The sequence below is a fragment of the Mus caroli genome, chromosome 11, assembly GCF_900094665.2.
Source record: "Mus caroli chromosome 11, CAROLI_EIJ_v1.1, whole genome shotgun sequence".
Classification (NCBI taxonomy): domain Eukaryota; kingdom Metazoa; phylum Chordata; class Mammalia; order Rodentia; family Muridae; genus Mus; species Mus caroli.
This window is the reverse complement of record NC_034580.1, coordinates 69,829,254-69,856,654: the sequence shown is the minus strand read 5'-3', so window position 1 is coordinate 69,856,654 and position 27,401 is coordinate 69,829,254. Positions and strand designations below refer to the sequence as shown.

The 27,401-nt window shown below is 45.0% G+C and overlaps 3 protein-coding genes and 2 non-coding genes across 10 annotated transcripts in view; 2 read left to right on the top strand and 3 right to left on the bottom strand.

The window, feature by feature from the left end:
- The window catches only part of Srr (serine racemase), a 19,168-nt gene extending 1,940 nt beyond the window's left edge, over positions 1-17,228 (top strand). For 3 of the 5 annotated variants that reach the window (XM_021176238.2, XM_029483653.1, XM_029483654.1), the window contains 8 exons: positions 3,081-3,306; positions 9,235-9,406; positions 10,979-11,105; positions 11,228-11,331; positions 12,090-12,209; positions 12,639-12,713; positions 13,201-13,410; positions 13,593-13,966. In XM_021176238.2, coding sequence (XP_021031897.1) covers positions 9,239-9,406; positions 10,979-11,105; positions 11,228-11,331; positions 12,090-12,209; positions 12,639-12,713; positions 13,201-13,410; positions 13,593-13,808 — 1,020 coding nt within the window. In that variant the 5' untranslated portion in view covers positions 3,081-3,306; positions 9,235-9,238 and the 3' untranslated portion in view covers positions 13,809-13,966. Of the gene's footprint in view, positions 1-3,080; positions 3,307-9,234; positions 9,407-10,978; positions 11,106-11,227; positions 11,332-12,089; positions 12,210-12,638; positions 12,714-13,200; positions 13,411-13,592; positions 13,967-16,597 lie in introns of those variants that run through there. The other 2 variants (XM_029483656.1, XM_029483655.1) reach the window with 2 other exon arrangements.
- On the bottom strand, positions 13,064-24,818 carry Tsr1 (TSR1 ribosome maturation factor). The gene is made up of 15 exons (XM_021176237.2): positions 24,510-24,818; positions 24,243-24,346; positions 23,348-23,567; positions 23,103-23,237; positions 22,155-22,579; positions 21,079-21,238; positions 20,559-20,716; positions 18,525-18,718; positions 17,549-17,711; positions 17,222-17,332; positions 16,514-16,646; positions 14,936-15,052; positions 14,435-14,575; positions 14,279-14,353; positions 13,064-14,170 (listed from the first exon to the last, which is right to left on the bottom strand). The coding sequence occupies exons 1-15, from the start codon at positions 24,604-24,606 to the stop codon at positions 13,992-13,994; spliced, it is 2,412 nt and encodes an 803-aa protein (XP_021031896.1). The 5' UTR covers positions 24,607-24,818; the 3' UTR covers positions 13,064-13,991.
- On the bottom strand, positions 16,338-16,428 carry LOC115032710. The gene has a single exon (XR_003838329.1). It is a non-coding gene; the product is annotated as a small nucleolar RNA SNORD91 family (small nucleolar RNA).
- LOC115032711 lies at positions 17,022-17,114 on the bottom strand. The gene has a single exon (XR_003838330.1). It is a non-coding gene; the product is annotated as a small nucleolar RNA SNORD91 family (small nucleolar RNA).
- An 811-nt stretch (positions 24,819-25,629) lies between the features above and the next one.
- The window catches only part of Sgsm2 (small G protein signaling modulator 2), a 40,929-nt gene continuing 39,157 nt past the window's right edge, over positions 25,630-27,401 (top strand). For both annotated transcript variants that reach the window (XM_021176527.2, XM_021176526.2), the window contains exon 1: positions 25,630-25,901. In XM_021176527.2, the coding sequence (XP_021032186.1) occupies positions 25,845-25,901 (57 nt within the window). In that variant the 5' untranslated portion in view covers positions 25,630-25,844. The remainder of the gene's footprint in view (positions 25,902-27,401) is intronic.

Genomic DNA, 27,401 nt, shown 5'->3' with positions numbered 1-27,401 from the left:
AAAAAAAAAAAAAAAAAACTGCTTTGCTGGGGCTGGCAAGATGACTCAGCGGTAAGAGCACTGACTACTGAGTTCAAATCCCAGCAACCACGTGGTGGATAACAACCCTCTGTAATGAGATCTGGCGTCCTCTTCTGGTGTGTCTGGAGAGGAGTTGACTGGAGAGAGCTGGGCCAACCAGAGCAAGCAGAGTTGATCCAAAGGTCCTAAAATTCCCAGCAACCACATGAAGGCTCACAACCTACAGCTACAGTGTACCCACATACAGTAAATAAATAAATCTTTAAAAAAACAAAAAAAAAAAAAACTGCTTTGTGCTCCTGGCATGATAGCACATGCTGTAACTCCAGCACTTGGGAGGAAGATCAAACTTTAAGGCTGTGCTCCACCATTGAGTCCATTGAGTTTAAAGCTAAACCAAAGAACGTGAGTAGACTCTATCTCCAAAACATAAGCCAGACACGATGGCACATGCCCAGCACCAAAAATACACAGGCAGGAGGACAGTTTGGTCTACATAGTGAGTTCCATGCCAACTAGAGCTATATAGTAACACCTGTGTAAAAAACACTAACAACAGGATTTTTTTTTTTAAATTTATTTGTTCATTTAATGTATATAAGTACACTGTTGCTGTCTTCAGACACACCAGAAGAGGGCATCAGATCCCATTACAGATGGTTGTGAGCCACCTTGTGGTTGCTGGGAATTGAACTCAGGATCTCTGGAAGAGCAGTCAGTGCTCTTAAACGCTGAGCCATCTCTCCAGCCCAACAATAGGATTTTTTTTTTAAATCCTAACTTGAAGCTGGGTATGGTATCAAACATCTCTAACACCATGACTCTAGATGCTAAGGCAAGAAGATACAAGAGTTCCCAGTTAGCCTCGCTGTACATACAAGGAGTGCAGGCAACACTTGGGAAATGAAGCAAGAAAATCAAGAATTGAGAGGTTAAGGTCATCCTTGGCTATGTTCCAAGCCAATCTGGATTGCATGAGACCCTTTCTCAAAAAAAAAAAAAAGGATCCCCAGCACCACATACACTGGGTTGTTATGGTGGCAGAAGCCTGTAATCCCAGCCCTTGCAAAGTACAAGGGGAAGAATTAGAAATTCAAGGTTATCCTTGGTTACATATCCAGTTGAAGACATCAGTTTGAGAAGTTGTTTCATTTTGTTTTCTTTTGTTGAGCTAAATTCTGTTGTATCCAGCCTGGTTTTGAAGTCATTATGTAGCCAACGATACTTGCCTCCATCTCCTAAATGATGGCATTACAGATATGGATCTATCCTGATGTGCCAGGTTGAAGTTTTACTGGGGATTGAATGCAAAGATTGAATATGCTGGACAAGCACCCTATTGAATGAGTTGTGTCTCTAGCCCCAACTTTTATTTATTTATTCCTTTATTTCCCAGTCTGTCATTTTTTAATAACTTGTCTCATCTTTAATTATATGTATGAGTCTGTGTATGCATACATACACATGAGTGCAGGTGCCTGCAGAAACCAAGAGGCCTTGAATTCCCCCTGGAGCTAGAGTTCGAGGAGGTTATGAGCCACCTGATGTGGGAAATGAATTCCTGTTCTCTGCCAGAACATGCTGTGCTTGCTCTTAATCTCTGAGCAATCTCTCCAGCCCCATGACTTTTATATTTTTGTTTTTTTCGAGACAGGGTTTTTCTGTGTAGCCCTGGCTGTCCTGGAACTCACTCTGTAGACCAGACTGGCCTCAAACTCAGAAATCCACCTGCCTCTGCCTCCCAAGTGCTGGGATTAAAGGCGTGCACCACCACACTCGGCTAACTTTCATTTTTTTAAAGAACGAAAAATAATTTTAAACAAGAAAACTCCCCTAGGACAGTCATGGCCAACTTAATTCAATGCTGACAGTGATCAGACCAAAGAGCCTTTAAGTACTAAAACAGAACTCAGGAACACAATAAATACATAAGGATGAGAGATAATACAAGTTCTAAATGTTGGCAGCTGACTGAAGAGGAGCAACAGGCAAGTTACAGGAAAAAAAGCTACTTATTTGTTTTTTTTTTTTTTTTTTCAGACAGGGTTTCTCTCTGTAGCCCTGGCTGTCCTGGATCTCACTCTGTAGACCAGGCTAGCCTTGAACTCGGGGAGATCCTCCTGCCTCTGCCTAGTGCTAGGATTAAAGGCATGAGCCTCCACCACCCAGCTAGAAAGCTACTAAATTGATGAGGGAAATTTTGAATTTTTAGATTTAAAGTACTCATGAAGAACTAATTAAAACAACAAAAAAGACTTCAGCTTGGTGGTAAATGACTGTAATCCCAGCAACCCAGGATATTACATAAGAGAATTCCAGCCTCTAACTGCTCGTAACTCCAGTTCCTAGTGAATAAGACACCCTCTTCAGGCACCTACATGCAGACACACAAACACACAGACACAAACACACAGAGAAGAGAAAGGAGCTTGGCATGGTTGTGTACCTTTGGAAGGCAGAGGCAGGTGGATCTCTGAGTTTGAGGCCAGCCTCCTCTATATAATGAGTTCCAAGGTATCCAGGCCTACTGTCTCAGCACAGTGTTAATTACACTATTGAATGTGTGTGAGCTCACATGTGGAGGTCAGAAGACAACATGCAGGAGTCAGGTGTCTCCCTCTACCATGTGGGTCCTGGGAATGGAACTGAGGTTGTCAGACTTGGCAGCAGGGGACTTTACCAGCTGGGCCGTCGCCCTAGCTGTCATCCTTTGTCTTCTGAAAACTGCCTCTCACTACTACACGGAAGATTCGTTTTGTTTTTTTCCCCTCCTTCATTTCCCCTTCTACTGCTGTTTCCCTACAGAAGCAGAGAACTGAGGTAATCATGCTGTTGTGTTCACGCTGTCGTTAACAAGGCCTTTCTCATTTCAATTCCCAGTCATGCTCCATCACTCCTTAGTGGCTTTAATGTGCTGGACATATGTCCTTAAATATACATGTATCTTTGCATAATGTATAATGTTTTATGTATGTATTATAAATGTACATAATTGATACTGTGCTATAGATCTCATTCTGTTTCTTTTTCATGTTTCCATAACTACTTCTATTATGTAGTATTTCCTAAATGACCTTACACCCTTTGCCACACTGGTCCTGGGCCAAGATGGGCCAATCAAAGTCCTTACCCAGAATTTTTTGAACTGAAATTGAGAGAGAATCCCTCTTCAGTATGGAAGCCATAAATTGTAAAACACAGGAGCTGTCAGCAGCCATGTGTCCTGCCGTACGGAGCCAGCTGGTCTGCTGTAAGAAGGAAGCCGCCGTGCCAGAGGCAGCAGAGGTGAGAAACTGAGTGACAGTCACGGAAGCTCCCAAGACCGTGGTGCAGTTGTTGCTGAAGCTCCACCTCCCCTCTGTGGTTTGTTCAACCCTTCCTTGGGTTCCATGAGCCAGAGAACCTGGACACACTCATCCTTTGCCTACGTTACTTCAAATTGAGGCCCTACCACTTACAAACTGTATTATGTAGGGCTCTCTACAGGGATAGAATTGATAGGATTATATGTATATAAATAAAGGGTATGTGTTAGAGTGCCTTACAGGCTATGGTGGTTAGTCCCACAATGGTTGTTTCTTGGCAGAAAAGCCAAGAAACTTGTAATGTTCAGTCCACGCTTTGTTGGAATCCCGAAGATGTTGGTTCTAACTCCAGTGAAGGATTGCCTCAGCAGCAAGGTAGATGAACTTACCAGCAAGAGTGAGGGCAAGCAGGCAGGAAGCAAAAGCTTCCTTCTTTCATGTCTTCTTCTGTGGGCTGCCACGAAAGCTGTGACCCAGATTCAGGGTAGGTTGTCTTCCCCTCAAGTGGTCAAATCAAGGAAAGCCAAGTTACCAAGGGAGAGCGGTCATCATATGACAGACATATAGGCCTAATTATAACTATTATCCTTTGTTGCTCCTTCAGCTGTGGTAAAATACACATAAATGTGAATTTGATTACTAGAGGTATCCCATAGGGTTGGAATCATGTAGTAGGAATCTTTTCCGATGGCTTATTTCCCTTAGCATAATGCCCTCAGTGTTCATCTATTTTACAACATGTTAGAATTTCCTCCTGTTAAGTGCATCTTCCATTTTATGTGCATATTATATATGTATAAACATCGTCTATCAGTGTCCACTGGCTTCTCCTGGTTATTGTGACTAATGCAGCTATGAACATGGGATATAGAAATGTTTTCGGTTCTTTTGATCTGCTCTAGGGATGGAGTTGCTGGCTCAGGTGCTAACCCTGGGGCCATTGTTTTTAGGAACGAGCATAGTGTTTCCCATGGCGCCTCCCTGCTTCGGATTCTGCCCAGCAGTCCGTTAGGCTCCCGTTCCGCTCCGTCCGCGTTAGTGCTCATGGTTACAAGCTGGGGTCCCGTGTAGTTTTGATTTCATTTTTCTAGTGATTGATGAATCTGGGAATATTCCATGTGCTCATTGGCCATTTATGTATCTTACCTAGGGAGATTTCACGTTTTTGGAGTGTTTTTATGTTTTGATACAGGGTCTCCTGTAGCATGGACTGGTCTGGAACTAGCTGTGTAGCCCAAAGATGACCTTGAACTTATCTTCCTGCCTCCACCTGGTGCCAGCCTGTACCATCCAGCTTATTTTATGCAGAGTTGGGGGTCAAACCCAGGGCTACTTCTGTCTGAAGGACATCTTTAGTCCCTTAAAAGTTTCTGTTTTCATAAAAGTATCATAAGTGATGTTTTTCTATCTCTTTTGCCATTCAAGCCCCCATTGTCCCTCACATGTACTGGAATGCCTCTGAATTGGGCTCCCTGGTTACGTATTTGGCCTTTCCTTTTTATTCACTGTAATGTAGTCAGAGTATTTTTCTAAAAATGGTGGTGTATCCCCATCACCCAACCCCTCGGGAGAAGAAAGCAAAATGACCATAAAAGTCAAAGTCAAGGCCAGGTTCATATACATACTAAAAACCTGAGTTCAAAATCACAAAATTTTACATATATGTGTGCATGTATTCTAACATGGCGCTTACCTGATCAGAGCTTACTCGAATTATATTACTCTTATTTTAAAAATTGAAAGTTGAACATAATAACATGTACCAGAAATCATGATACTTAAGAAGTAGAGGCAGCTAGCCGGGCGTGGTGGCGCATGCCTTTAATCCCAGCACTCGGGAGGCAGAGGCAGGCGGATTTCTGAGTTCGAGGCCAGTCTGGTCTACAAAGTGAGTTCCAGGACAGCCAGGGCTATACAGAGAAACCCTGTCTCAAAAAAACAAACAAACAAACAAATAAAAAGAGAAGAAGTAGAGGCAGGATCATCAGAAGGCCCAGAACATCTTTGTGCTCCTACACACCAAGTCTCAGGCCATTGTAGGCTATCCAAGACTCTGTCTTAAAAAAAAAAAAAGGAAAAAGCAAGAAAGAGTGACTTAAATAATGTAGCATTGTCCCACAACAGGGTACGTTTCAAGGGCATGATTTGTCTTGGGATGGGTGGGCCTGCTACCTGCATGAGAGGGCTCACAAATCTTTATTTTCCCTTCCCTCCCCCTTCCCCACCCCTTGAGGTCTCACTCTAATTCTGACTGGCCTGGAGCTTTCTCTGTAGAGCAGTCTGGCCTCTCTCTGTCTCCCCAGTACTGAGAGTAGATGTGTCTGCAACCACACCAAGCATAGATTTCTTATTTTATTTCATTTATATGAGTATTGTGCCTACATATATGATTGTACACTACAAGTATGCCTGGTGGCTGGCAAAGTCAGAAAAGGGTCTTGGATCTCCTGGACCTGCAATTATAGATGGTTGTGAGTCACCATGTGGGTGCTAGGAACCAAACTGAGAGCCTCTACTAAAGCAGCTGCTGCTCTCAACTACAGACCCATCTGAGAGCCCCTGCTCTTTTTCCTGGGTGGTTTTGATAGCTTACTTTCTAAATGTGAAGAAAATCCAGGGGAATTACTATATGAATGATGTTTGTCTTTGCAGTTTCAAGTTTCCCTAAAGGGTCTGACATAATGAAAGCCCTCTAAGGTTCAGTGTGGTTAAAGAGGCCCCACATCTGTGTGGGTTCAGACCTGGGATTGGCTAGAGCCTGGAAGTCATGACATATGAGAACTAGACATATAGCTTTCCTTGCTGCTTCTGCAATTCCCCACCCAAGCCTTTCCCTTAAAAAAAAAAAAAAATTCAGATCCCTGTGGAAGCTAAAAATAGCACAGCCAAAGTAAGATCTGAGAACTGAAGAGCAGTTCGTTTTAAAGATACTACTTGAAAAGCTACCTTAAACCATACCAGGTAGTGATGGCACATGCCTTTAATCCCAGCACTTGGGAGGTAGAGAGTCAGGGGCAGGCAGAGCTCTGAGTCCAAGTCCAGCCTGGTCTACAAAGTGAGTTCAAAGATAGCCAGGGCTACACAGGGGAACCCTATTTCAAAATATAGAAAAGGAAAACTACCGTAAGCCATATCTGAAATTATAAAAACAAATAAAAGATTAAAGGGCATCAGCTATAAAGCAGCTAGCCTGGCAAAACACAGGGGGCCCAGTGGCTACATCACCTGTAACTCAAGGTCCAGGATTTATGTGGTGCACAAAGCTCACATGGGCATGCCCAGACACATAAATAAAAAGAAGCCAGCTGGGACTGTGAATAAAGCTCACTGGTAGAGCATTTACCCTGAGTCCTTGGATCCCATCCAAGACAGTAGTGGGGACATACTTTAAAAGCTGACAAGATAATTTAGTAACATGATGAATCCACAAAAATCTTAGTCTTCATTTATATTATCAGTAATTATTCTTAGAATGCCATGGTAGGAGCTGGAGAATTGGCTCAGGAGTTAAAAACAGTAGCTGCTCTTCCAGAGGACCCAGGTTTGAGCCTTAGCATCCACCTGGCATCTCACAGTCACCTGGAACTCCAATTCCAGAAGATCTGATTCCTTCTGGCCTCCATGGGCATCACGCATGCTCATGGTATACATACATACATACATAGACCAAGGCAAAACACTCATTCACATCAATCTATGAAAAAAAAGGTTTTTTTAAAAAATTATATAGCAGGTCAAAAAGCTGACTCAGTGGGTAAAGGCACTTGGATTAGAGCCTGACATCCCAAGTATGATCCACAGGACACACATGGCAGAAGAAAAGAACCAACTCCCAAAGCTTTTCTCTGATGTCATAGTGGGTACCCACCCCAAGACACAGGAAGAAGAAAATGTCATAAAAAGCAATATAGTGCCGGGCAAGGTGGCACATGCCTTTAATCCCAGCACTCAGGAGGCAGAGGCAGGCGGATTTCTGAGTTCAGTTCGAGGCCAGCCTGGTCTACAAAGTGAGTTCCAGGACAGCCAGGGCTACACAGAGAAACTCTGTCCCAAAAGAGCAAACAACGACAAAGCAGTGCAAGGCAGAAGTGAGCAAGCATCCTTTAGATATTGTCTGTTAGACTGATAATCAGCTTGGCAGTGGCTATCAAACGTTACAAGACTGACATCACTGCACCAACATGATGTCTTAGGACTGTGTGTACCTTTAGATACAATTATGAAAACTGAAAACAGAGAAAACTGAGCCCCCCAAAAGAGCAAGAAAATGTTTAACAGTCATGTGATGGATGGATGTTTTGGAAACAGATAATGACTTATTAAAATGGTACTAAAGCCAGACACAGTGGTGTAGGTCTGAAATCTCAGCACTTAGAACTAAAAAGGGTAAGACTGGTCAAGGTATAGTGATTCATACTGTAATCCCAAGGATTGGGAGGCCAAGGCAAGAGGACTGCCCGAGTTCAAGGACTACCTAGTCTACACAATGAGCTCCAAGCCAGCCTCAGCTACAGAAGCCAGACCCTTTCCCAAAAGAATAAAAATTAACAATGTACCCAGGCTTCCTGGCACATATCTGTAATCCTAGCATTTGAAAGATGGAGGCAGAAAGATCAGGAATTCAAGCCTATCCTTGGCTACATAAGTTGAAAGCCACCCTGGGCTACATGGGACCCTGTCTCAAAAGAAAACAGAACCTACAAACCAGAAATGTTGGCACATGGCTGTAATTCTGGCAGTCAGTTGGTGGAAGCAGGAGGATTGTGAGTTTGAGGGCCACAGCCTGTATTACATGGCAGAATCCTCCAAAAAGTAAAACAGAGAGCTCCAGGGCTCATGAATACATTCACATGCTATGCACACATACAATCACATAAACATTTAACCATACAGTGGTGGCATGAGCCTTCAATCCCAGCACTCAGAAGACAGAGGCAGAGGACAGCCTGGTCTACAAGGTGAGTTACAAGACAGCCAGGGCTACACAGAGAGAGAAACCTTGGTTTCTGGAAAAACCAGGGGGAAAAAACAAATAGTCCACTTTTTTTTTTCCAAAATAACTTTTGTTCATTTATGTAATCAGACTCTCAACTATGTAACCCTAGCTAACCTGAAACTAACTATGTTGACCAAGCTAGCGTTGGATACAGAGAGATTCATCTTTCTCTGCTTCCAGAGTGCTGGGATTAAAGGTATGCCCATCACTCCTGGATACATTAATGTGTGTATGTGTGTATGTGTGTGTGTGTGTGTGTGTGTGTGTGTGTGTGTGTGTGTGTGTGTTAACCATGTATGTTAAGGCATATGTATGGAGGTCAGGACCACTTGGGGGTTGCTTCTCTTCTTCCATCATATGGGTCCTGGAAACCAAACTTAGGTCATTACAACCTTATGTGCCTTGATCTGCTGAGCTACCTTGCCTGTCACAGTATGTGTTAATTCTTAAAATAAAAATATAAGTCGGGTACAATGGCACACAGGAATAGTCCCAGGAATCAGAAGGCTGTGACAAAAGGATCCCTTGGGGTTTATACCAGCCTGGATGACATAAAGAAACTTGAGATTCATAAAACAAACAAAACAACAGGTGTAGGTTCAAGCCTTTATTCCCAGTACTTAGGAGGCAGAGGCAGGTGGATCTCTGTAAATTGTAAAGGCCAGCCTGGCTATACAATGATGAAAAGGTACATACCTGTACCAGTGCCAAGAGGTGTGTGTGTAGGAGACAGCGGGGCTGAAAACTTCAGATTCCAGGATGTTCCTCTCTGAACCAAACACTGGTAATGAGAGCAGCTGCAGCAGCACTGCAGCCCCTGCCCCCATCCCAGGGCCATTGTCCTGTTTCAGTGTTTTAAAGAATCATTGTTTGGACTGTGCTCTGACCCCTTGCCTTGTTCCTGGGTTTCAGAACCATGTGTGCTCAGTACTGCATCTCCTTTGCTGATGTTGAAAAAGCTCATATCAACATTCAAGACTCTATCCACCTCACCCCAGTGCTAACAAGCTCCATTTTGAATCAAATAGCAGGGCGCAATCTTTTCTTCAAATGTGAGCTCTTCCAGAAAACTGGGTCTTTTAAGGTAAAAATCAGTTTTATTATATATGTTTTCCAAATCTACTGGCTTTATTCTTCTGTCCACTAACAGTAAATAAATGACTCTGGAAACAAGAGGTTGCACAATTTTGAAGATGAGGGTACCCAGGTTTACAACATTGCTATGCCACTTTCACACAACCTAAAATCCATTATAACTGTGGTCCCATGAATCATGTCTAAAAAACTAACGGTGTGAAGCACCACACCCAGCTGTGCATTTTTGCATATCTTAACAGAAGGATGGGGATAAGGTTGCCCATGGTTACATAGCAAATTCAATGCTAGCCTGAGCCACAAGACACTTTTTTTTGTTTATTTACAAAGTAAAGCAGTTAAAAGCTAATTTACTATTATGAATAATACTTGGGGCTGGCAAACAGCTCAGAGGTTAACACTGGCTGTTCTTCCAGAGGATGCTGGTTCAATTCTAAACACCAGCATGGCAGCTCACAACTGTAAGTAAAACACCGATGCACATAAAAAGTAAAAAGGAATCATCACAAAAATTGTTTCTAACTTCTAACTTTTTAAATTATGTGTATTGGTATTTTGCCTGCATGCATGTCTGTGAATGTGTCACATACCCTGGAACTGGAGTTACAGAGTTGTAAACTGCCATATGTACTGTACTGGGAAGTGAACCCAGGGCCTCTCAACTGTTGGGCTCTTTGTAGCCCAAGAAAAATAGTTTATACTTAGTGTAGTGTGAGTATACAATGTTTAGTTATAGAACTATATATATCACAGTGACATTAGATCTTCCCAGATCTACCTTCTGTCCTGCAAAACACATTACACTAGAAGTCTTTTAGAGCTAGGTGTGGCCACTAACCCCTGTAACCTAACACATGGGAGATTGAGGCAAGATGATTTCCCTGAGTTCAAAACTGCCCTGGACTACATAGCTAAGTTCTAGGCCACAGAGTAAGACTCAGTCTTAACTCAGGAGCAGGGCTGGTGACCAGGGTGGCCCAGCATTGAAGGTCACTTGTCCTTGGAGTGGACCTGGATTTCAATAATACTCACTACAGCCGGGCATGGTGGCACATGCCTTTAATCACAGCACTCAGGAGACAGAGGCAAGTGGATTTCTGAGTTTGAGACTAGCCTGGTCTACAAAGTGAGTTCCAGGACAGCCATGGCTACACCCTGTCTAGAAAAACCAAAAAAAAAAAAAAAAAAAACCAGACAAACAATAATGCTCACTCCAGAGGATCCAGCAGGCTCCCACATCATGCATAAGCATACTTAAAGACAAAACTTTCACACACATAAAAGTAATAAAAAAGGAGAAAAATGTGCTGTGTAAGTAATATCATTTTAACCTTCTGTATATGCCACTGTATTACAATTGCCTGTACTATTATTTCTCATTATTTTTACATGCTTGAGTTTATTGCTTTCAAGCAATAGTCTATCATTGTAGCCTCAAGTGTATAGCAGGCTGTTTGTGTAAATACTCTCTACGGTTTGCATAATAAACAAGTGAATGCATATCTCTGAACATGTTCCCATTGTTAGAAATGCACCATTTATAATTTACTATCTCTTCCAGATTCGAGGTGCCCTTAATGCCATCAGAGGCTTAATTCCTGACACACCAGCAGAGAAGCCCAAAGCCGTAGTTACTCACAGCAGCGGAAACCATGGCCAAGCTCTCACCTATGCTGCCAAACTGGAAGGTACGTAACTTTCTCAGGGTAGTATCAAAAGTAGTACAAAGCTACCTGTTTGATTGTAAGCAAAATGATCTAAGTTTCTATCCTAGACAGCCCTCATACTTATCATGTCCTTCCCCTCCCAGGAATTCCTGCTTACATTGTGGTTCCCCAAACAGCTCCCAACTGCAAGAAACTGGCAATCCAAGCCTATGGAGCATCGATAGTATACAGTGACCCGAGTGACGAGGTACAGAAAGCAGTGCTCAGCAACTTAGCATCTTCACATGACTGACGGTCTGCCTCTTATGCCTCCTCTTCTCTTAGTATGGCCAGCCTATCTCTCTCTCTCTCAACCTATTCTCTCTCTCATATCTACCTTTACTGGATATCATTAGTCTCAGCTTATGACTAAAGCCAGACTTGATAGGACATGCCTATTCTAGCACTCAGGAGTTTGAGACAGAATGGCAAGTTCGGCCTGGACGAACCAGCCATTCCACCTTCCTATCTAATATAGTGCAATATCCTCTCCCAAAACCGTTCTTCAGAAAGGCCAAATTCTAACCTTGTATACTTCGCACTTAACTTCAAACATCCTTTTAAAAATCAATAGCTTGCCGGGTGTGGTGGTGCACGCCTTTAATCCCAGCACTCGGGAGGCAGAGGCAGGCTGATTTCTGAGTTCAGTTCGAGATCAGCCTGGTCTACAAAGTGAGTTCCAGGATAGCCAGGGCTATATAGAGATACCCTGTCTCGAAAAAAACAAAACAAAAAATAAATAAATAAATAAATAAATAATAATTTTAAAAAATCAATAGCTTGTCATGTGATGAAGCTCCTCTGTCACCCAATAAAAAATGCATTTTTCTCACAAGTACTCCAGCACACCATGTTTATTTATAGAAATGTGAAAAAAAAATCTGTCTTTTAAGTATTAAGAATTAAACTTTTGTGGAACTAAACTCACTTTAAGTCAAGTAAGCTACATTAATGCTACCTTTTTAGTCCAGAGAAAAGGTCACTCAAAGAATTATGCAAGAAACCGAAGGCATCTTGGTCCATCCCAACCAGGAGCCTGCAGTGATAGCTGGACAAGGAACAATTGCCCTGGAAGTGCTGAACCAGGTAAGATGGCATAATTCTATGTAGCTATTAGTAAAGTGGTTTGCTGTGGATTGTATGTACACATAAGGCTTTGTTTTTAAAAGATTTTGCCAGGCAGTGGTGGTACACACCTTTAATCCCAGCACTCGGGAGGCAGAGGCAGGCGGATTTCTGAGTTCGAGGCCAGCCTGATGTACAGAATGAGTTCCAGGACAGCCAGGGCTACAGAGAAACCCTGTCTCAGGGGAAAAAAAAATTATTTTATGTATATGAGTACACCATTGCTCTCTTCAGACACACCAGAGAAAGCATCTGATCCCATCACAGATGGTTGAGCCACCATGTGGTTGCTGGGAATTGAACCCTGAAAGAGCAGTGCTCTTATCATTGAGCCATCTCTCCAGCGCACATAAAGGTTTATTAGTTGGCCTGTTTACATTATTACTACAGGTTCCCTTGGTAGATGCACTGGTGGTACCAGTAGGAGGAGGAGGAATGGTTGCCGGAATAGCCATTACAATTAAGGTAAGAAAACAACCTCACCAGGTGGTGGTGGTGGCGCATGCCTTTAATCCCAGCACTTGGGAGGCAGAGGCAGGAGTTCAAAGCCAGCTTGGTCTACAAAGTGAGTTCCAGGACAGCCAGAGCTATACAGAGAAACCCTGTCTGGGGGGTGGGGGTGGGGACAAGAACACCTTCTAGACTTCCTAGACTAGGTAAAGGACCATTACCTCTCATAGCCTTCTTTGCCCACTGTCCTTTTGCTCTATGCTGCTATAGAAGCAGTTAACAGTTACAATGGTGGCATCCTTACTCCTCAAGCCCACCTCACAAAGCTATGGTCCTTCCCAATTAGTAGAATCCAGACAAGCCAGTTATCAGATACAACTTTTATTAAAGTGCTTCAAGGTCACGTTTCCATTCTGATCATCAAGGCTAGCACATCTTTAACACTCTCTGCCTCCTTTACGCAGACAAAGGCTGTATTGTAACGTGTGCCTTCCTTCCCCAGGCCCTGAAACCTAGTGTGAAGGTATACGCTGCTGAACCCTCGAATGCAGATGACTGCTACCAGTCTAAACTGAAAGGAGAACTGACCCCCAATCTTCATCCTCCAGAAACCATAGCAGATGGTGTCAAATCCAGCATTGGCTTAAATACCTGGCCTATTATAAGAGACCTTGTGGATGATGTCTTCACTGTCACAGAAGATGAAATCAAGGTAAGACTCAGATGAGAAAACCGCCGGTCTAATTTCTCAGGCATTGTTAACAGAACCCTGAGAGTAGATCACATACTTTATCACAACAAACCCAAATGTCTACTTCACTTTTCGAATGTAACCCACTAGACTCTAGCTCCGTTTCTTGCTTCATTAACCCTTGCTCCTTTCTGTGCCTACAGTATGCAACCCAGCTGGTGTGGGGAAGAATGAAACTGCTCATTGAGCCGACTGCTGGCGTGGCATTGGCTGCAGTGCTGTCTCAGCATTTCCAAACAGTCTCTCCAGAAGTAAAGAACGTCTGCATTGTACTCAGTGGGGGGAATGTAGACTTAACCTCCCTAAACTGGGTGGAGCAGGCTGAACAGCCAGCTCCTTACCAGACTGTTTCGGTTTAAATTCAGGGAAGATTGTCTCTAGATGAAAATTTTGTTTCCATCTTCCTTTAAAAACTATGTTCAAAATCCTAGCCAAGAAAGTGTACATAATAATGTAAATCCTGTACTGAGCAGAGACGTGGACACTGAAATACAAAGCACAAACTGCCTGGTCACAACCCACAGACTCCAACTGACTCTCCATTACTCCATGTCTGCTTCAGACACTGTTGAAGAGAAGTCACTTTTAACCCAAGGTGCCGGCTCTGGTACATATGGGTCATAAGTCCACTTGGGAAACACTCGCTTATAGAGATTCATTAATACTGTGTCCTGAGATTTCAGCTTCCCATCAAAACTGCACTTCATATGGCCATGGGTACCTAGAAGTTAAACGGATAATTGGTCAAAATAAGGTGGACACATTCAAGCAGTGAACTTACAGCCCACTAGTCTCAGATAACCAACCCCTGGGAATCCCAGGTTCTTACCTAGAGGCTCTTTGATGTGTCCCCGGCGGCCCCACTTGGTTCTCAGTTCCACAGGCTTAAACCACATCACATCCTCTTAGAATGGAAAAACAAAGTCAAACATTTACCCACACAGCCACAAGGCCATCTTCCCACCACTCTCCTTCTCACACCTACCTCTGCTGAAGAACATGTACCGCACTACTGCCATCTTAGTAAAAATTTTAAAAGGATGACCACTTAGAACCACTCTCTTTATGACCATCCTGTCTGGGTCCACTGAAAACAGATGGCCTGTAGCGATGAGGCTGTGCATTCCTGAGAAAGAGAGCACTGTCAATCTACGGCCAAGTCCATAGCTCTAGTCTACTTTAAGGGCCCATCCATCTACTACTATGCTACTTTCCCGAGGCAAAGGAAGACCACTAAAAGACATTTCTAATGGAGCCAGTCCCTCACACCCACCTTACATATATTGATTAGTGTGTAAAGTGTGCCAACAGGTAACAACTGATGTATCACTCTGGGCTTACACCCTCAATGAGGCTAAAACTGGTATTTAAAACAAACAGAACACCAGTATTCCTTACTACAGCGAGACCCCAGCCTAAGTACTGAAGAGTTATGGTGCTAGTGGGTGCTTATATGTTTGGTATTTACATTCCAAATCCAACATACCATTTCTTCTCTGCTTGAAAAGCAGCACAGATGCAGGAGGGAACGTGATTGGCGCAAACACTGTCACCACTAAGGCCGCATCAGCAGTCAGGAATCTTTGAAATTTATGTTTATCAGCTTCCATAATAAGGGTCCAAAATAAGTAAACAGAAAAGCAAAAGGCCTTGTGAGAAACCATAAGCAATGCAAAGTGTCAAAAGCTGCACTGCTGCAACATGTGGCCCCACCCTTTAAACTTTCAGCAATGGAGATGAAACCCAGGGCTCTGTGCACACTAAGTGCTCTGCCATAGACCCACAGCATATCCTCAGTGTTTGTATTGTTATTTATGTGTATGTATCTGAGTGCAGGTGCCTCTTTCCAGATTGACCAATGTGGATGCTGGAATCCAACCTGGGTCCTCTACAGGCTCCTGTCTGCTTAGTTTTGAGAGGAGTTCATGTATTGCATGCTGGCCTTGAACTTGCTGTGTACTTTCTGCCATCAAGGGCTAAAGTTCCCAGTTCATTTTTGGTTTCTCTATACTTCTAACTCTTGGGCTTTTTCCCGTGTCAGTGAACGTGGCTGTGAGATGACTGCTTCTGTGTAGGAGAGTAACCTAGTAGGGAAACTGTTCACCTTACTTTCTCAAAACAATACAAAGCTTTTTAATACATCTCATTTATTTGGGGGTGTGGGGGCATATATGCATAGAAGTCAGAGGACAGTCCTCTGCTCCACCATGGGAGTCAGGGCACTCACTGACTGTAGGTCCTCAGGTTCAGCAACTAGTCCATGTTACTTTATATTTCAATTACTCAGGTATGTCAGTGTGGTCTGTAACAGTGCCAGCTGGGCATGGTAGTGTACCCCCCCTCCGCCTCAGTACTCCCAGCCTTCTGAAGGTCAAGGCCAGCTTGGGCAACATATTAAGACCTAGTCTCTCAATTATCAAATAAAATAAAAATAGAAAGTAAAACAAGACAGCTACACACACACAAGTTACTTAAACAAGCAAGTAATAACAGTAATACTAGGAGGGGAAGGTGGGAGGACCCAGCTCAGTGCAATAAGATACGCCATCTCAGCCGGGCGTGGTGGCGCACGCCTTTAATCCCAGCACTCGGGAGGCAGAGGCAGGCGGATTTCTGAGTTCGAGGCCAGCCTGGTCTACAAAGTGAGTGCCAGGACAGCCAGGGCTACACAGAGAAACCCTGTCTCGAAAAACCAAAAAAAAAAAAAAAAAGATACGCCATCTCTTCGATAAAACTTTTGTTTACAAAATGTTCACACGATGGTAAGAGAATGTACCCAGAGCACCAGTGAAGCTGTCACCATCTTGTCTCCTGTCACTGAAAGGCAACACATATTCCTAGTCCTGAAGCTACACTGGGATTTAATACCTACTCTGGAACAATACTCATAGCAGAGAAGCCTCAGTACAACAGCTTGCATCACTGGGATGCTTCAGACAGGTTCAGACATTTTGAATAAAAACATCATTGGCTCCTAAGTCAGAGTACTAAAAATATTTCTAATCCCAGAGACTTTCAACCACAAAGAAGAAGTGGCAAAGCTCCAGCAGCTGTCTGTGCTTACCTGCTGTGTGCTGAGAGAACAAAGGCGAAGCTCGGAAACGCCTGAACCCACAATGGAATATCAATTCTTCTTTCGCCTTCACAGGTTCCGTGTTGCCAGGGTTCCGGCTCACCACCATGTTCAATACTGACATCTGAGGACCAAACAAGAAAAAGCTTCACATTCTAGGCATACAACAGCCTAACCTGAAAAGCAAAGCAAGCAAACATCAGTCACTCTAAGAACTGACCATGCTACTTAACAAGTCAAATGACATCAAATACCCACCAACTGACATCATGGTGCGTTTAGGCCTCATTGGTGCTTCCGTGCACATGTGTAAGCACTGTTCCATAAAGAGCCCCCTCACCACCATATACCCCCCCCAGCCACAACCATCCAAGCTTCTTCAACCTTTATGCCAGCCTTCCCACTCCCAGTATACATGATTATAGGCTACGTAGAGAAGAGATTTATACATGGGCATAGACATTTACAACTGCTAACCCCCATTTGATCTGAAAAACACATTTAGAGAAGTCTCAGAACCACACAGACTACATCAAAAAGATGCTTCAGACAGGTTCAGACATCTTGGGCATAACCATCATTGACTTCTCTATCTTAATTCCTCAATCAAAAAGGTAGGCTCTCAGCCCAATGAGCAAAGTGTTGTACACTTGGGAAAGGTATTTGTACCTCTCCATTTCCCACAAAACACTGATTTACCTTCTGTTCATAAGGTAGCAAAGAAAATGCAATCAAGGGCCCTCCTTGCCGGAAATACTCAACCACTGAGACAGGGACAGCAGAAACATGGAGTGTGACATACCAGCCCACCTGCCAGGAGAAAGCACAATAGTCACGGGTGCCAATAATGATGAAACCTTTCTCCAGGTATGTGCTAAGCCTCATCTCTCAAGACTGACACTCATAGATGCATCAACCACCCAGATTCAACCTTCTCAGCTACTTATCTCTGACTGCTCCTCATCCCCAAACAAGCAGCATGATATCAAACAAAAACAAATTAAAAGGTGGGCAGAAGGCAGGTACCTCAGCTCCTTCAGCTTCTTTTTCCTCAATCTCTTTAAAGATTCTTTTTCTAGTATTAACAAAATTCTGAAACTGAAATATCCGAGCATAATCTCTAGGAAGGTTTTCTTTAGGGTCCCAAGGAGATGTCCGGAAACTCTTGAGGCCTCTATATTTCTGAAATCTAGAACGTAAGTTTTAAAGAAAATAAGACGTTTAGTACTACATAAAACTCACCTCACTTGTAAAATGGTTAAGGCTCTAGGTTGTTCAAAGTACTCTTACTAGGGATGTAACTCACTGGTATAATGCTTATCTAGTATGCCCATGGGACCAGGGTTCAATCCCCAGCACAGCACAACAAAGTCTAGCACTGGGGATGCCGGGGCAGGATCATGGTTCCACATCAGCCTAAACTGTCTCAAGAAACTAAGGCACCAAATGGTCTAATAGGCTAGAACTGGGCATGGAAAGACACACCTACATTCCCAGCTCTTGAAACATAGTGGCAAAGGATCAAGGCTGGCCTGGTCTGCATGAGAGCCTATCATTCACACAATCTCCAGACTAACAGCTTTAGCAAAAACCATGTTCTACAACAGCTTCTAACAAGTATTTCAGAATCAAGCCAGGCTTTTCAAAGAGGACAAGTACTTACAAGTACCTGTCAGGAATATAGCTCTTCAACCTGCCTTACATCAGAGCCTTACATTTTCTTTTTTTTACAAGCTTTCTTTCAAAATATACACTCTTACTTTCCAATTTTTTTTTTCTGCGCATTTACTCCCACAAAGAATATTTGCTAATTAACCTTCATGTCTCTCTCACTAGGGCCTCTGAACAACTCTAAACCTTGATAATATGCTGCTGCTTCTCAGCGTGTTAGTCCTTCCTTCAAGGACAAGAACACTGTTGTTCTCTATTTGCTTTCTGCTCACAGACTTCTAAACCATGAAAGTTTTAAATAAAACTTGTTTGAAATCACTTGTTGACTAACCGAATTCTAGCAGCCACATCACGGGGGGTATCCATTTCATCTGGAAACATCTCTTCCAGTCTTTCTTGTTTATATTTCTCCAGCATTCTCTCCTCGTCCTCTTCATCTACGTTCTCATCGTATAGATCATCACGCACAGACTCCCCGAGGGTCATAGTCTCACACTCTTCCTCTTCTTCCTCACCACTGCCATCCTGTAAAACGGAGAATTAAAAATGTGCAATATGAAACATACTTATAGTCTTAACATTGAGGAAGCTAAGGCAGGTGATTCACTATGAGTTTGATGGCAGCTTGGGTGAGACTAAGATGGTCTCCAAAATAAAAAAAAAAAAAAAGAGAAAGAAAAAGAAAAAAGAAAAAAACCCCAAAAGGGCAAGGAATGTAGCTCAATTGTTAAGAGTGCTTTCCTACCCAGCACACATGAAGCTCTTGATTAGAGCCTAAAGCTGGGCAGATTTCACATGCCTACAGCATCAACAGCTGGGTTCAAGGTCACCCTCAGCTACAGAGTTTTAGGCAGCCTGAGATACATAAAAGACTACGTCCCAAAAAATGAAAATCATAGCACCTATAAGATGGCTAAAAATGTAAGGATGCTTGTTTCCAACCCTGATAATCTATTTCTAAACCTGAATTATATCCATGGAATTCAAATAGTGGAAAGGGAGAGATGGCTCCAGTAAGCTTCCTGACTACCACACACTAGTTCACATATAGACACAAGCAAGCATGCAAGATGGGCATAGTGATAGGCACCTCTCATCACAGCATTTGGGAGGCTGGGGGTGTGTGAGAGTTCAAAGAGCAACATGTGACCCAGTCTCAAACACCTCCCTCAAAAAGCCCCCCCCCACATACCTAAAAACAATGTGTGTGTGGGTGTGGTTCAGCTGGTGATATGCTCACCAGACATTTGTGAAGAAGCCCTGGGAGTCGATTGATTCCTAGCACCAATTCCAAAACTAAGTACGTTAGAGTACCTCCATAATCCAAGCACTGGGGAGGTAGAGGCAAGAGAATAAGTAATTCAAGGTCCTTCTCTGCTACACAGGGAGCTCAAGAGTTAATACAGGGGGTGCATGAAAAGAATAAAAACAAAACAAAAACCTATCCAACAGTAATAAAATGTCCCGACATTTAAAAAAAAAAAAAATAAAAAGCTAAACAAAATAGCTATCAGGCTTGGTGTCACAAATAAAAAGCTAAACAAAATAGCAATCAGGCTTGGTGTCACAAATGATCCTAGTTCTGGAAAGATTAGAAGGATTGCTGTGTGTACAAGGTCACCTATGGGCTAGTAAGATCATCTTCTTTAAAATTAAAAAAAACAAAAACAAACAAACAAACAAACAAACAAAAAACAGCAGAATCCACCGATTTCTGCCCCAAAAGGAATTAAATAAAGATCTAATTAAATTTTTAGCCACCTATCTGCAACCAATATAAATATAACAATGTAGGGCGAGACTATGTTTATTTGAGTACAGGTATGCCTGTAGAGGTAAAAGCTTAACTCTGGTTGTCTTTCCTCACCTTCTGCCTTCAGACAGGATCTTTTGTTTTGTTTTGTTTTTCTTGTTTTTTGAGACAGGGTTTTTCTGTGTAGCCCAGGCTGTCCTAGAACTCACTCTGTAGACCAGGCTGGCCTTGAACTCAGAAATCCACCTGCCTCCCAAGTGCTGGGACTAAAGGTGTGCGCCACCACTGCCTGGCAAGACAGGATCTTTTAATGTTTGTTAACTTGGCCTCAGTGTTCCAGAGATCCTGTCTCTACTACAAATCTTGCCACAGAGCACCGAGTTCACAGAATTACACCGCGACTTCTGGCTTCTTATGGGTCCTGGGGATTCAAATGCAAGTCCTAAAGCTTATGTGGCAAGTGCTCTTCACCCAATGTGCCATTTTCCCAACCTCAAATGATACACATTTCCCCCTTAGTTACAGCATAGTTCAGCAGCTGACTTTACAGTACAGCCTTGGTTTTGGAGCTATAATGGGCCACATAGGTGACCCAGTGGCCCATTTTCTTACCTGAGACTCCTCTTCCATGAAACCTTCGTGTTGTATATCATCATATTCACCACCTTCGCCATCACTTTCATCACCTTCATCCAGAATCCACTCAGCCTGGTAACTGGATGTTCCTTTAGGGACCTTCTTTACCACTCTGGACCGTTGTTTCAGTAAGTCTGTAAAAGTACAAACAATTTTTAGTATTCTTACCTATGCAGGCACTGCTACCAACATGAAAGACAGCAGCTACACAAGAACACAGACTTCTTCCAATTTTAACTCAGCCGCCTCACATTTAACGACAAAGACACAGCTAAATAAACCCTGCCTTGGGCCTAATGTCATTTATTATTTAAAGAGACAAGCCTGGGGTGATTTCTAGAGGAAACAGAGCTGTGCTCAGTGTTTGCTTAGTGCACCCAGTTGGCATTTAAACTCCAGTCACTTCCTCATCCAGCCCTATAAGCATGAGACCGTTGACCAAGTAAAGAGCATACAGAATTAAAGTCAGGAGAGTAACAAGCTTGCTATCACTGACCGTCTGCCTCATCCAGCTCTTCCTCAGTGGGCCAGGTCTGCTCTCCTTCCATAGGATCTGGAATAACCTCTGTTTGTAAAGTCTCCTGGTGATCAGGGTCTGCCTTCATCAGAACCTTAAGGTCTTCTTCCATGTCAGCAGCAGCATCTGTAACACAAACCTAAGACCCAAAAGCAGGTAAGAGCCTATCAGACATGCATCTGAAAGACCCACCAATTAACCAGAGAATCACTTTCCAAATGGCCATCGCCTAGCATTTGATCTGCTCTCCTAACTAACTTGTGCGGTTGTTACTAATCTTGACACTCTCCTGTTTATTACACCACCTTTCAATCAAGGTGCTCTCTTCAGAACAGTGGGGAACGCCTTTTATCAACACACTCAACTGGCAGAGGAAGGCTGACCTCTGTAAAATTTGTGGCAAGCCTGGTCTAAGCCACTGCTACATAGTGAGGTCCAGCCTTTTAAAAGTTCAAAGAAAGCCAGAAGTCCAAGTGTGGCGGACACTGCTTTAATTCCTCCACTCGATCACTGGATGTAGGTTCTAAGTCCCAACATAATCCCTTCAGCTCTGCTGAACTAAGTCATTCACCCCTTCCACACACTTGGCTAAATCTGGTCTCTCCTATGCCGCTAGCTACTGTACTCTGAGTTTCCACAGCAGGTCTGAACCTTAACTACTGTAATTTTTAAATTCACAAGTATTTGAATTTTTTTCCTAATTCAAATTAAGTTCTAAGACAAGAGGCCACATCTGCCAACGGTGCAAAGTATGTAGAAAGTACCAGATAAATACACTTAGCCCGCATGTGTCTGAATGCCTATTGCCTGACATTTCAAACTAGCAGTAGTCTTCTCATTGGCCTCAGCATGCAAACGATCTGCTTTGAAAATTTAAAAACCAGGGTGGGCCCACAAGGTAGGAGAGAACCAGACCTTGCACACCAGTGATGCATACCAAAAGAAATTCAGTAAAAAAGTTGAAAACAATCAATCGCGGGCAAGAAATGTAGGCAAGTAGTGGAGGGCTGGCTTGGCCGGGATTCGACTCCCAGAAATGAAAACCCCAATCTTACCTCCATTGCCATGTTTGTTTTCTTCTGGGATTTTATCACTCTAGGATTTAAAAGGAACGGATCCACAGGCGCATCTATTTGATTCATTTGGAAATCTCCGTGTCCAACGATATGCAGCAAGCTATTTACATTCAGAGTCCTCCCACGAACATAGCCTGAGATTTTCAAGGTGCCCACTAAGTCACTCTCCTCACTAGGCACGAAGTCAGCAACATGGGCAAACAAGTAAGCTCGCCGATCCCGAAAAGCAAGATGCCGTTGCTTCTGGTTAGCCAACTGTCTAAGTAGCATTCCTGATTCCTGCTGCGTGTCTAGGAGCAGAAGTTTGTCTTCAGGGAAGCGTTTTTCCACCGTTTTACTTAGCTTCTTTCTGGCATCTATTTGTTTCTTTGGTGGGAAGCCAGAAAGGCCCTGGACAGCTAGTGCTGAAAGGAGAGAGAAGAGCGTAGGAAGTCATTGTTTGACCACTTGAAAATCCCTTTCCAGTCCCCAGACAACCCAGTGGTCAGCTCTGCCGTGGTCCCAGAGATCACTGGGAAACGCAACACTGAGCCAACAACGAAATGTCACTATGAGTGTTAACTTTCTATTCCCCCACTGGACAACAACCCAGGAATAAAAACTCACTTTAATAATATAAAAACAACTGGGTGGTGCACAGAAGACAGTGGCAGGCGGATCCCTGAAAGATCAAGGCCAATCTGGTCTACAGGGCCAGTTCTAGGATAGTCAGGGCCACCCAAGAGAAACTCTTTTTGTCTCAAATAATAAATAAAGAAACAAAGAGAAAGAAAAAAAAAATATATGAAAATGTTTAATCTGGTAAGTATAGCCCACACCAGCAGAATATAACCCATTGATTTACTCCTAAACTAAATCTTAAACACTGTGCCTGCATGACCAGACCAGAGCTGTTTTCTTTGCTGGTCTCCAATACAGCACACTTACTATAGGTGGGAAGGCCCTGAGCAAAAAGGCAAGACAGGCAATAATCCCCAGTACTGTCCCAGCCTTCTAGTGGGTCCAGGAGGAACAGAATGGTATCAGCGACTTTAGCCATGTCTAACAGAGTATGCAGATCCCCTGTATACAAAAGACACCATAAAAAAAAAAAAAAAGATAGTTAGCACATTATATTCAAGAGATACAACTACTTAAACACAATGAGAGAAAAGTATCGCGGACTCTCTAACCTGGTCTTGCATATGTGAAAAACCATCGATGTTTCAAGCTAGGGCACAGAAGCATAAAACTCTGGGTGTTTCCCTGTTCACTCAAATACACCGTTCCCAAGTCTTCATTCTGAAGCAGTTTAAATGCCTCCGGAAGGGAAATCCTGCTGTGCAGAGGCACCACCAGCACCTGATGCGGAGGCCCATCCTTGCTGCCCAGCTGCCTCTTCTCGGCCAGAACCTAGCAACACAAAGATCCAATCATTTGCTTCACTATTCTATCTTCAAAAATACAGGTGCTGTAACCCCAGGGCAGAACCCCTTTCTGTTGCTTTGTAAAAGTACCAAGGTAATTTTAGGTAACGTAAAACTTTAGAAAAGATCAGAGCAGGCCGGGCAGAGGTGGCACACGCCTTTAATCCCAGCACTCGGGAGGCAGAGGCAGGCGGATTTCTGAGTTCGAGGCCAGCCTGGTCTACAGAGTGAGTTCCAGGACAGCCAGGGCTACACAGAGAAACCCTGTCTCAAAAGAAAAAAAAAAAAAAAGAAAAGATCAGAGCAGCCAGGTGTGGTGGCCCAAGCCTTTAAACTTAACACTCAGAAGGCAGAGGTAGGAGGATCTGAGTTCTAGGCCAGCCTGGGCTACACAGTGAAACCCTTTGTTTAAAATAGTCATCATCTACAAAAGAGCAAGCCCGTATAAATAAAGATGACCAAGGACCAAGCATTCTCTCGTAAAAAGCCACGTGTATGGATGTGCTGTCAAGGAGTTTGGCAGGGCCTCGTTCTAAAATGAACACGGCCTGAAGGTACTCTGGGTTTACCTCCGTTTTCGGCCCATTTCCGTGTCCCATTTTCTAGTTTGAGACTTTACAAATCTCAAGCCATAAGCTTCCCCACCCCCGCTTCTACTCACCGACTCCCTCTTCTGCTTTCGGAGCTGGCTGGCGCGATGCCTCTGGTCTATTCGACTGAGCTGCCTCTTAAGCTTCTTGCAGAGGATTTTCGGTCCTACCCGGCCTGGAAGGCAGATCGGAAGTGGCTGCTCTTCTCCTCTCAGTCAAATCAACCAACAAGAACCTCCCTGGGCTGCTTAAAAGAGCCTTGGGCAAGGGTCCCAAGTCTAGTCTCGGTGTGGGCACGGGTACCGGCTAAGCAGCCCCTCTCCCTCCTGTCTACTCACCTTTGCTGTCCCGTTGTGCGGACCCACCGCCGTGGTGCCGCCCGCCTTTATGAGCTTTATTCTGCTGCTTCAGCGGCCCGGAGCGGTGAGCCGCCATTCTGCAGCCCACGTGTGCACCAAGTGAACTCTACTTCCGGGAGGACCGGAGCGTTTCCGGCCCCGGGGACGGACTTCAGGCTAAGCGCTTCCGCGACCTCTCGCGAGGTTTTTTGCCGCCAGCCTGCGAGCGCCGAGTCCTGAGTGTCCGCCGAGACGTCGTGGTGCCTTTTCCCACGCTGCAGCCCTCTGCTGAGAGCTGGAGGATGCCGGCAGGAGTCTCCCGGCTCCGGCTCCGGCTCTGGATTAGGAGGTCAATTTTGCGCCCATCTTTCCATTTTTGCACACTTCAGTTGCATCACGTGGGAAGAAATAAAAGTCTTTTCACGTAGACTATTGCACGCCGCTCTCTGCGGTCCCAGGGAACAGTATAAAGGGGTGACATTTGTACCTGAGTGGCCTTTCCTTTCCTCTATTACTCTAACTTCCAACGCGAATCACTTAGAAGGGGCTCGTGTCACCGACTCTGGAATGTCTCTTATTCCAACTCGTGCCCCCCTCTTCCCACAAATTTGCAAGATGAACCAAAGCGGACGTCAGCGACCCAGAGGAGAGCGAAGGCTTCCCCTTGCGCTCGGGCACCTGTTCTTAGGAGCTCGCGGTCGGGTCCTTGCTTTCCTCCTGCAAGCTCTGCGACTGAACTGCAAGGAATATATGAACACTCCACGAGATCCAGAGGAGTGACAGGACCAGGTTCGAACCACAGTGACCTATAGCCCTGGCTCCCTATAGCTCCTCTCCCAGGGGCCAGAAGTCGGGAGCGGTCACGGTGGTTGAGGTTTGCCCAGACACAAGCACATTCCCAAAGTCAGCCCGCTGCGCCGCGCCGCGCTGGCCAGAGGCTGACTTCCCAGCGCTCACAATGCGGGTTCGCGCCCTCGGGGCGGGAGCCGGCCGGTCGCCATGACAACCGTCCCTGCGGCGCGCGCCCGGGCCCGACGCCCCCAGGCGTCCGCACCCGCCCTGACCCCCCCCCACCTCCCCAGTCGCGGCGCACACACCCCCTCCCTGCCGGCAGTGGGAAGGGGCCGGGCCTGCTGCCTGACGTCTGCGGGGCTCGGAAGATGGCTGCGGAGCTGAGCACCGGGCAGTGGCTGCGGCGGCTGCAGGCGGGGAGTGCAGCGGGCGGGGGCTCCGCCTCGCGCGTGGGGCGCTGAGTCGGGAGGCGCGGAGGCGGTGAGGGCGCACCGGGGGGCTCAGGGGGCCGCTCGGTGCCACCTGCCCGCCACCTGCCGCACCATGGGCAGCGCAGAGGACGCGGTCAAAGAAAAGCTGCTGTGGAACGTGAAGAAGGAGGTACGGTCCGGGGCAAGGTCTCAAGGGGCTCGCACCCCTCCCGCGCTGGCCCGGGAGCAGAGAGGTGGTGGCACCCACGCGCGCGGCTGCCAGCCCACCGTGCCAGGCGGGGGCGGGGTCCTGGACGGGCCGCGCCCCACGCCCCTCTCTGCGTGTCCTGGGCAGCGCCCTCGGCCTGGGTCAGGCTTGCGCCCTGGGGCTTGTTTGCTCCATCGTGCTCCCGCTCCCCGCCCTGTGACGGCAGCAGCGCGGGGAGACCGCGATCAGGGGAGGGGTGGCGGCAATTGCTGGAGAACCCGAGTTGCCCATTCATTGCGGGTACTGCCCGGGGAGGGGGCGGGGTCCGCACCGGCCTCCTGGAGGCCGCGAGCCACAGTTCCAGGGGCTTCGCCCTCGGGTATCCAACACACCGCCCTCTTGTATTCCCCCGGCAAGTGAGTCGTCGTGGCTAGCCGAGGGTTCGTTGCACACCTCACCGTTTCTCCCTCCACGCCCACCTCCTTACCCAGGAACCCGGGTATTTTTAAGAATGGTTTTTAAGACTCAGATTATTTTTGCCCTTTTGAGGGAAATCCTTCAGAAACAAGAGTTTCTCTCCACTAATTCCCTTTACCTTGACGCTGCTTAGAAGCTCATTTCAATTTCGGGGGGTGGGGGGGTGCTCATATGAATGACTCACCAGCTTGTGAGAGAGCCTGCAGTGTAGATGAGTGAGGCCTCCCTCCTCACCCTGCCTCTGTAGCTGGGTCTACCAGGTGTGAACTATGGAAGGCAAAAAAAACAAAAGAAAACAAAACAAAAAACCTGTCTGCCTGTTCACTGTTTTGTTTCCAGAGCCTGGCACACTGGTAGTCACTCTATTTAATAAATATAGCTGCTGATCGTGGAAACTGAGGTTTGGTGAGAGATAGTCTTGAATAGTCCAGACTTACTTGAGTTTTACTTGTGAACTTGAGTAAAGTTACTTAAACTCAAGTCTTGGTTTCCTAGTTTCTTTTTAAAATGGGATAATACTGTTTCTCTCACATACATAAATGTATCATATTTTTTTCATGCACCCTTGGAGTTTGACGGTGGTTTGAGAAGACTCTGGACTCTCACTTTGCATTAACCCTGACCTGGCTCTTGTGCCCTGTTCCCTTCCTTCTTGACATCATCTTTCCAGCTTGCGTGAACAGCTTCACTGTGCTTTTGCTGTGAAGTGGCCAAGTGATGGTTTCTTAGGCCAGGCGAATAGGAACTATGGGCATGTTGTTACATTATTTAAGACTCAGATTTGATCATTGATTGGGTATGTAAGGAAATACTTTTGAGAACATGATTTTTATTCCCACTATTCAAAGACTCTGTTTCAAGAATGGTTCCTTGGAGCCGGGCGTGGTGGCCCACGTCTTTAATCCTAGCACTTGGGAGGCAGAGGCAGGTGGATTTCTGAGTTCGAGGCCAGCCTGGTCTACAAAGTGAGTTCCAGGACAGCCAGGACTATACAGAGAAACCCTG